This window comes from Cryptotermes secundus, unplaced genomic scaffold (genome assembly GCF_002891405.2).
Source record: "Cryptotermes secundus unplaced genomic scaffold, Csec_1.0 scaffold171, whole genome shotgun sequence".
NCBI classification, from domain to species: domain Eukaryota; kingdom Metazoa; phylum Arthropoda; class Insecta; order Blattodea; family Kalotermitidae; genus Cryptotermes; species Cryptotermes secundus.
Genome location: NW_019726223.1, coordinates 2018267 through 2028888, shown reverse-complemented (window position 1 = coordinate 2028888; position 10622 = coordinate 2018267). Strand labels below are relative to the sequence as shown.

The 10622-nt window shown below is 40.9% G+C and overlaps 1 protein-coding gene across 1 annotated transcript in view; it reads left to right on the top strand.

Moving 5' to 3' along the window:
- Positions 1–2545: 2545 nt before the first annotated feature.
- LOC111863897 (tubulin beta chain) overlaps positions 2546–10622 on the top strand; it is a 44736-nt gene continuing 36659 nt past the window's right edge. The window contains exon 1 of the mRNA XM_023850706.2: positions 2546–2646. Coding sequence (XP_023706474.1) covers positions 2590–2646 — 57 coding nt within the window. The 5' untranslated portion in view covers positions 2546–2589. The remainder of the gene's footprint in view (positions 2647–10622) is intronic.

The following is a 10622-nucleotide window of genomic DNA, read 5'->3' as shown; positions in this document are numbered from 1 at the left end:
AAAAATTAGAATATACAAAACTATAATTTTGCCTGTGGTTCTGTATGGGTGTGAAACTTGGTCTCTGACACTAAGGGAGGAACATAGACTGAGGGTGTTTGAGAACAGGGTGTTGAGGAGAATATTTGGACCAAAGAGAGATGAAATCACAGGAGGTTGGAATGAACTGCATAATGAGGAGCTTGTACTCTTCTCCAAGTATAATTAGAATGATCAAGTCAATGAGGATGAGGTGGGCAGGTCATGTAGCACGAATGGGGGAGACAAGGAATGCGTATAGGATATTGGTGGGAAAGCCAGAAGGAAAGAGACCACAGGGACGACCAAGGCATAGGTGGGTGAACAATATTAGAATGGATCTTAGAGAGAGAGGATGGGATGGTATGGATTGGATAAATCTGGCTCAGGATAGGGACTAGTGGAGGGCTCTTGTGAACACGGTGATGAACCTTCAGGTTCCATAAAATGCTGGGAAATTCTTGAGTAGCTGCAGAATTGGCAGCTCCTCAAGAAGGGCTCAGCTCCATGAATAAGTAAGTCAGCTGTAACAGTTTCCTTCCAAGATCTAATTACTCCTGTTTCTGACTGGGTGGCTTCTCTGGAAGCATACAGCTATTGAAGTTTTATGGAGAGTGGAACTTGATATTGCTAACACATCTACCTTGTGTGATTGCAGTCCTTGGAAAATATGTGCTTGAGAATAGTAATTCCATTATGGTTCAGGTACAGGTATTCTGCAGGTGTTAATTGCATTGTTAGAGACATTTTGTACCTGCACAACTGATGTGTCAATCAAAGTGTGGGATGTGAATGAGGCTGTTTGCTGTGCAATGCTCAGTTATGATTGAGCATGTGCACTCCAAAAGACATGTCATGGACAGATACAGGAGCTGCCACAACCAGTGCTCACAAAGCACTTGTAATAAGAAACATCTGCTTTAACCCCTGACTCCATATAACAACAAACACAAAACGCAGGTCGCTAAGTCATCAGTATCAACGTACATATGAACAAGACTGCTGGGCCAGAGGGGAGGGGGAAGCATAACAACTCAAGGGAGATACTGAGGAAATACCGACTTTTACCATAAAATGCACATCTTATTTTCACATATGAAATGTGTTTGCTGCTAGTGAGCACTCACATACAGTGCCATCTACAGAATGTGTTGTAATTTTATAGATCATCAAATGTTGAGGTTTTGTAGTGTTAAATGTGTCTGGTTTTTTATTATAGTCAGTGCTCCTTTAACAAACATCCAGCTTTAACACGTGTATTACACAGAATTAAAGCACCATAATTACCCAAGTATTGGCCTTCCTTGAAATTGGCCCCATGCAAAAGCGTGTATGCCCTTGCAGTAAAAGAGCAAAATACAACTGTGGTGGCCAAACTAATCTCACCTAACCCACCCATACCAGAAATGTAACCAAGAACAAGCCCTGGATAAAACTTCTATGAAATGTGACGTGGGTGAAGCCAAATTACATTCTGCATTTTATGATATGGAACAACCGTAAGAATTGTATAAAGATTGTACAGTTCTATATAATGCAACCTAATAAGACGTTTTCATAAAACCTACACTAGCTGTTAAAATATTTTTAAGTTAGACTGACAACATTAGCCACTTCCGGATGTAATGAAGATTGTTTGTTAAGCCGTGACTAACCTATGTGAAAATACACATTGTTTTGAAGATTTTGAACATTTCATAGGCTTCATAGTTTCTTACGTTTCACATCATCATACACTTCGGCAATTGCCTGCTATTCGTTGGCATGAACGGATATAATCGGTGTGATTGGGTGTGATAGACGGCATTTTACGTCATGCACTGTCATGCATTTACTCTACTGCCATCTATGTAGACGCAACTACATAATAGTAATGAGCGCGTATTTAGTTCAAGTAACTGACCGTCGCTTTTGGATGTCGTTGGTGCATATTGGTATCTCCCCTAGATCCCTGCCAAGCTAATTGGAATAATAGAAAAGAAACTATAGAAAACTTGCGTGTTTTAAACCCTCTAACTTATCTGAGCTGTCGAAAAATTAAAGTGTTTAGAATAAAATCGAACCAATTTATTTGTTTTGAGCTCTGCAGGAAGAAAAACCGAGTGATTCTATTTATTATGAACATGGCACATTTAGATTCTTAAGGGTTCTGACGATGGTGGATGACACACAGATTACTGGGGTTTTCGACTTTTTCCATCGTCCGGAATTCTAGGTAATAGAGGACACGACGTTTCGGAAACTGGCTGTGTTTCCGTCTTCAGGTGAGAAAGGAAGACACCTACTTAGTTGGGCCCCTTAGAAAGAGCTAATCTTAATCAAATCAATCCAGTGACTGAGATTAGCTCTTTCTAAGGGGTCCAGCTGAGTAGGTGTCGTGAACTTTGCATTGCAACAGTTGATATTGTTGATATGGACTGTAAAATCATTTGCAGTCGAAGGAGGGGCACATCCGCCCCCCTCCCTGTCGGCCGCTTCGAGCCAAAGCGGAACACATGCGATCGCATGCGATCTCGGCGGCGAGTCGGCAAGCCAGTAACAAAATAGTGGCGGAGAAGAACGGTCGAAACGATGAGGGAAATTGTTCATCTGCAGGCGGGCCAGTGCGGAAATCAGATCGGCTCCAAGGTAATGGATTATGTCTTTTTGTGTGTGTGAGATCCGGTGTGACATGTATCCTGGAAAGGGCACGTGTTACTAGTAACAGAGCCCATTATGAACGCTAACCTAAAATACTGCCTGAGGTGTTCAGATTACGACACAGTCTTGTGGGTGCTGCATGATTTACTTGCCATTATGTGTTTAGGAAAAGGGTGACTTAATACTTAAATAACACGACTTTACTTGTATTCGGGAATACCAGTTTCGGAAGTCGACCTATGTAACATTGTACACAAAGGACCTCGTTACATAACCGTAGAATCTAGTATTCAACAAAGTATCTGTTTTATATTAGCTCATTTTAATTTTGATGTGTTCGGATTATGATCACTGTTGGTGCGCGCAACTGTCGTAGTGGTGTAGTTTTAATCCTATTTTCCTTATTTTGAAAAATATTATAAAAGATGTATGAGGCCATCTTACAGTGTCACTGTATCCCTTTGCTTAATTAATTAAGTACTATCCCATGAAGACGTACGTAGGAGTGTAGGTATAGCTCCACCATTCTTGACCTCGGCACTAAATGGAGGTGAGTGGTCAGCTTCACAATCCGGCCGCTGTACCCCTGGGGATGAGCACCGGGTACCCATTGGATATGAGGCCGGATGGGCCCTAGAGCCGGTTTTGACGCTGTGGAGAAGAGAAGAATTTTACCGTGCCGGTATTCGAACCCGGGCTGTCCAGCTAACCCGACTCCTGTGTTACATACGAGTAGTGAGGAAGTTAAATTATTTCTGAACTTAAAATGGAAGGTATGTAAATAAGTATGTTGGTGCTTGAAGGATGATGGTGGTAATTGTTGAAGCGATGAAACGACGAAAGCCTCAGAATAACCGGCAGCATACCTCCGAGGTTTGAACCTCCCGATCTTAGATATATATAATTCTATCCATATTTACTCATAACTGAACGTCAAGCACTGTATTATGTTGATGATAATAGAATTGAATGACCACGAATTGCCAGTTACTCAACCACAATATTCGGTTGTTTCCCTTAAAATGCGGCAATTGTTTTAAAAACTAGTAATATGAATATTTGCAAATATAGTGACGTCATTGTATCGCGTAAATATCTTATATTTAAGAATCTTGTTGCATTACTATATTCAACCTTGTTTACATACAATTATCCGTCAATAATGCAGCTATTTATTTCTTCATTCACATCTGCTTTCGCTTTTAACACATGTTTCGGAATCAAACGGCCATCCTCAGGTGTCCTATTGTGCCAGAACTGCTACACTGCACTGAGTATTGTCCTTTCCACAAGCGCGTAACTGAACATTTCGTAATTAAAAGATACGTCTGCACACGGAAGACAACGCCATATGCAGCTTGTGGAACAACGGACAAGCAAAGGGCAGAATTGTAGACAAAACATAACAACGGACTTGCGTATGGAAATGGTGAGCCGCTGTAATGTAAAAAACCGAAGAAGGGTATATTGCCTAGACAAGTGGACAACGCCCCTTATGAGGTGGAATTATGAGTTTTATATAATTAAAAATGTTAACAGTTTTAAATTTATTTTAAATGGAGTGAACTGTAACATGTAAGATTTTAACACGCAACAGTTGAGTTCAATTGTAAAGGCATAATTTCTACACAACGAGAAGACAACACCATACGCTGCTTGTGGGGAGCAAAGGACAAGCAAGGGGCAAAATTGCAGACAAAACATAACAACGGTCTTGCATATGGAAAGGGTGAACCGCTGCAATGTAAACAACCGAAGAAGGGTATATTTCCTGGACAAGCGGACGACACCTCTTATGATGTGGAATAAGGAGTTTTATATAATTTAAAAATGTTAACGATTTTTAAATGATTTTAAATGGAGTAAACTGTAACAAGATTTAAACGTAAATAGTTGAGTTCAATTGTAACATTATAATTACGAAATGTTCAGTTATGCGAGTGTGGAATGGACAATATTTAGTGCAGCGTAGCAGGTTTGGCATAATGGGACACGTGAGGATGGCCGTTTGGGGCCGAAACATGTTGCATTAATAGCGAAAGGAAATGTGAATAAAAAAAATAAATAATCCGATTACTGACGGAAAATTGTATGTAAACAAGGTCGCGTAAATATGATGAAAATGACGAATTGAAGTTTCACGGAAATCGGGAGACAATTGTCAAGATGACAGAATAACTGTATCAAGTGATTTAGCGGCAAGGTGGCCTAATCACCGCTTGTTCCAAAATAGCGTTCTATTAATAAACCACTGGTGCGGTTGCAGAGAAATGGGTTTATTAATTGTCTGTTAAACATGAGTTCTGGTGGGAGAATAAATACGTACATCTCATAGTTTGAAAAGCAACATCTTCGTGATCCTACGAGTTAAGTGGGAAAGGTGATACTAAACAATGGGGAAATTTTCCAAATACGTTTTACTTCATGGTATAGACAACCTCGTCTTTTCACATGAACATCTCATTTTTGCCAAGGTCATCTTCTGTCTCTACTTCATTTGTTTTATACTGTAGAATCTGTTTCGGTATTCTTTCAACAGACATTCTATCCAAATGGTTTAACTGTTTTTCTCAATTTTATGTTGTACTGATTACATTTTCAGTTCTTTCCTAACGCTTCCATTGTTAAAATGGCTTAGTCCAGTGCAGCCTTTAACTGTTATAAAGAATCTTATATCTGCTAATGTGTTTTGTTTATGTCTCCTGCGTTAATTGTTCAAGACACACGTCAGTCGTTCAAAATTAGTATTTTTCATACTTCGTTGACCCTGATATTCATTTGTTGCCCATAAAAATTGACTAATGTAAAGCTAATCACAAAGACATTTTACACAACGTGGTATAAAAGACTTGAAGCTATTCCTGTAACAGGCCATGGAGGCCCATATGGTTGTGAGACATCGAGGCTCCCATATTTTCCAGACTGTCGGCTCACAGATGGCGGTGAGGTTGTTAGCCTTACGCGCCGGCCGGCCACCTTTTACCTCCAGGAAGATCCCTGGTACTCATTTCTGTTAGAGGACGAGGCGACCCCAGGGCCATAGTGCGTCTGGAAGGATTAGGTCAATTGAGAAATTCTATGATATCTGGAATCGAACCCGCGACCTTCCGGCTCGTAAAGTAGTACGTCAACCAACTACGCTACCGCGTGCCAATCCGGTACATGGTATAGATAAGTTTTTTCTTGTATAGTTGCTTAAATATTTACCACATCAACTGTTTCAGGCAGAAGTTGTAGACTATAATGAGACCTGTGTTGTGTCATAAACCAGCTGTCTATACGTTGGGTCGTTTTAGAGAAAACTGAGTGGAGTCTTATTTAAGGTAGAGGTTATATCGACTTTCAGACCTACCGCCTGATAATCGCAACGTTTGTTGGCGAGTCTACCGCTTGTTTTTCCGTATATGTGAAGAATGTCGCTTGTCTGACCTGAAATACGGAATGCGATGCTCGTATTTTCAAGTCGGCCTTCTGTTTACATTGGTATTCTGGCGGAGTGTGTGCAGTGTGAGTCATTTCCGCCAGAGCCTTGCCACATGAACGAAATATCAGGTGCGCACATCTGCCATCTTGTTATGTTAACAGTTGGTTTGCAGATTTTTCTGACATCTTGGACATACAGTGCAAATTAACTTTCAGGGGGGGTTTGCGAAATCGTAAGAATCTAATATTTTGGCGAAATATAATGTGAGATTTATATCAAAGAAGAATATATATTCAGTAAGCCACGAATAAAAATATGGGAGAGTAAAATTGTGAGTAAGGAATATACACCAGTAAGTGAGTAAGGGGTATGGCGAATCAGAACTAACCAAGATCTTAGGGAACTGCATAAATCAAGGAGAAGGTTTGAGTGATTGGTACAGTTGATTAGGGTGGGTCAGACAAGACCTGCAATGATATATTTTTAAGCCAGAATGTGGAAGGAAAATGGGAAGGCCCAGATTGAGCTGACAGGACGATGGGGAGAATGATTTCCGAGAGCCTAAAGTGAGGAGATGGTTGGGGAAATGAAGGGCATCTGTCATTTTGGGAGGGGGTAGCACCGATGAGCAAATGAGTACGGGAAGTACGCAGTATATGAACGTCAACTAGAATAACGGTACCCCTGTACCAACAAACGTGAACAGTGCCTTTATAACACAACAGTCAGATTTCGTCAGAAAAGAAAGGTAAAAATATATTTTAATAAAACCACCTCCGGTCCAGAAAACCGAAATTAACGGCCGTGGGGATTCGTTGCGCTGACCAAACGACACCCTCTATCCGCTAGAGTTGGCACTAACTTCGCAACAAGCGGCGGTCGGTATAGTTCGCTTGTGGACTAAAGCTACGGAGTTTGACTAAAATCACAATTTTGATGCATATGATATCTTGGCTCCCATTTACATATCAGCCAGGCGGATCTCTTTTCGAAGGACGAATCTTTTTCTGAAGAAGAGTAAGAATGAACATTAAGAAGAAAAGGTTAGAGGGAAGAAAGGCACTTTATTTGGGGGGGGGGTTAGGCAGAACATTTTGCCAGAATGTTCCTAGTCTTCGCCCACTTGTCCTTCTGACAGGGAAAGTGTGGCAGCGAAAACGTTAGAGTTTTAGAAATATTGGCTTGAGGCAGGGGTGGATAATTTTTACTTTTCAATTAATAAAGAATCGCACATTTGGAAAAGATAATTTGGTGGCCTTTACAGCAGAGATGTTTAGTTTTTATGCATATAAATCGTCCTTTTGTTCTCAGAAGAACATCGCTGCAAACGGAAGTACGCAACCGAAAACGAACATTTTCGTGCTGATAAACTGACCTTTCAGTTTTTAAAAGGTCATTTTGGGCGAAATGAACGTCGGTTAAATCTGTAGTTGAAACGTGTTGCTTGCGAAATGTGTTTCTCTTGATAGTCGAGTAAAGAGGCTAGCTGTTAGCATCAAGGAGCTTGGATACCATAAGCTTCCACTTTCTACATAAGAACATGGCGACGTATTCTGTCATGTGAGAGTGAGTGTGGCCTAAGTACTCGATTCTACTTAGCACTCTTAAGTCCATGATACTGTCTCCTTGAGAAGCTAATAGTTGCGCAGCCACTCTAGAAATTTCCAGTATTTTATGGAATCCAAAGTTTCAGTAACCGTGTTGTCCCCCACTGATCCTTATCCTGAGCCAAATGAATCCAGTCCACGTCCATTCTATTTCTTTAAGATCCGATTTACAGTTATCCTCCCATGTGCTTCTGGGTCTTGCTAATGCTCTGTGTACTTCACTTAGACCTCTACAAAGCGACTGATTCGCTCACAGACTCTGCAGGAATGTAGCGGTTTCGGGTAGTGAACACGCAGTTTCTTGATGCAGAACCCCGCGGTTGCTGAACTCTCGGAATGAAATTCACATACATTGGAACTTCCGTACACTTTCTATGTTAATAAAACTCTTTGCGCATGCGTAGAAAGTGTACCGGTTTCTACTAACTGCCGGGTGTATAAAAATGGACTTCCTTTTCAGCTTGTGATACTCCATATGGCTGATACTAATCAGATTTCAACCCCGTGATAGAGGGGGGGGGGAAAAAGGGGGATTGTGAGAGCTAGTGCTTTTAAATGGATTAAAAAAATCCTCTATGAAGGTTCCAAGGCACTGTCTTCATGTCCTGGTAGAGGAAGAGGTACGTTTGAAACAGGTAAAGCGTTGGAAAGTGGACTTTGTTGTGAGGAGAGGAAAAAAGTTATGTTAACCTTTGCAGCTTGGCTTTCTTTTACATGTAGATAGTATTTAGAAATTTAATTAGTACCTCACAGAAAACACTGCGTCCCCACACAAACACTGTGCTGCTTAGGGAGATAATCTGTTATGATAATCGCATGAAGCACATACTGTAAATGCACTGCGTGGGTGAAATTAAGTTCTTTTTTAACGTTAAAACTGGCGATGCATATGAGAAGCACTGTAATTAAAAAAATCATATAAGTTGAGTAGATAGCTCTAATAGTTATAATTCTGTGAGATTTGAGGTTCTTACAGCGATGGCTGTGAAGATTACTTACTACTCGTATGTTCTGAGATGTGACTACTTATAATACGGTAGTTTTTTTACCGACGTTTCGGAGGAACATACTGTCTGTATATTCAGGGCCGAGCAAGCAGCAGCAGGCTTCCTCAGAAGCATTAGTAAACTTCTGCCAGACTACACGAATTCACATACGAGAAGATAGTACTAGTATGTTACTTTCATCATATACGGTATGGGTTCTAAAACCGGGGCACGTGATAACGGATTACGTTGCTGTTTATGATCAAAGCCGGGGTCACGCAAGAAGACATTATTAATGACTCAGGTTGTAGATCCAGACTTGGCTGCCCCAATTTCACGCCTCGCCGAACACTCCGACACGTGAAACTGGTGATGTCGTCCCGCGAATCATCCCAGTTACAAGTCCACGTGTCCGTGATGAATCCGCTTTGAGCTGAACGAATTGTTGGCACATTTGTACCAGACATTGGTTCGTGTTACTGTATACCGGGTGTCACAGAAGCCCTCGGTCATTGGCAGTTATAAGCAACTACAGAAAAAGCATAATTACAAGGATCGGAATTGGGCGCTGTCGTGGTTCTTCCCAAGGAGAGGGGACCAACCAGAAATATAAGAAATATATGGCGCCATATTTAATATTAATTTTTTATTTTTTATATTAATCTTTTGCGTATTTCATTCTCTTTTGAATTGTGGTTTTCTTCCCAAACTCAATTGGGGGGGGGGGTAAATGCCTGGCCTCGGACCAGACGGGGTACTCCAACTTGCACGTTTCTTTGTATGTACATCTGTTGCAAAGCTGATGGTCCAGACCCACTGTGGAGCCCACCCACATTCCTATCCAATGGGCACCGAGGGCTGTTTCCCCGGGGGTAGAGCGGCTGGGGCGTGCATTTGAACACTCACCTCCATCTAGAGCCGAGGTAAAGAAAGGCGTAGGTATACCTTCACTGGCCCATATGTCTTCATGGCATAGTATTTAACTAATTAAGCACATAGACAACTTTACCTTTTTTACCTGAATATGAGCCTATATAGCATAGTTTGTAGGAACTTTATACACTGTCCTGTTTGGCATAAGGAAAAATTGCCTGATCAGTGGAAGGAGTATTTTATTGCACCAGTTCACGAGAAGGGTGATAAGACTGACTGACTAGTAATTATCGGGGGATATCACTGCTATCAACTTCATACAAAATTTTATCCAATATTCTTCTCTCGTCCATGTATAGATGAAATTATTGGGGATCATCAGTGTGGGTTTCGACGTAACAGATCAACTACAGATCGTATCTTTTGCGTTCGTCAAATATTGGAGAGAAAATGGGAGTACGATGAGACAGTACATCAGCTATTTGTAGTCTTCAAGAAAGCCTATGATTCAGTTAGAAGGGAAGTATAGTACAATATTCTGATAGAGTTTGGAATACCCATGAAACTAGTTAGGTTGAATAAAATGTGTTTAAACGAAATGTATAGTAAAGTCCATGTAGGTAAACATTTGTCTGATAAATTTCCTATCCAGAATGGTCTAAAACAAGGAGATGCTTTATCGCCACTCCTTTTCAACTTTGCCTTAGAATATGCAATTAGGAAGGTCCAGGGAAACCAGGTGGGACTGAAATTAAATGGGACACATCAGCTGTTGTCCTATGCCGATGTGAATCTACCGGGTGATTATGTAGATACCATAAAGAAAAATACACAAACTTCAATTGACGCAAGTAAAGAGGTTGGTCTAGAAGTAAACACTGAGAAAACTAAGTATACGTCACTGTCTCGTCAAATTAATGCAGGGCAAGATCATGACATAAAGATAGGAAACAGATGTTTTGAAAATGTGGCACAGTTCAGATATTTGGGAACAACGATAACAGATCGAAACCTGATTCAGGAGGAAATTAAGAGGCGACTGAACTTGGGTAATGCTTGCTACCATTCAGTCCA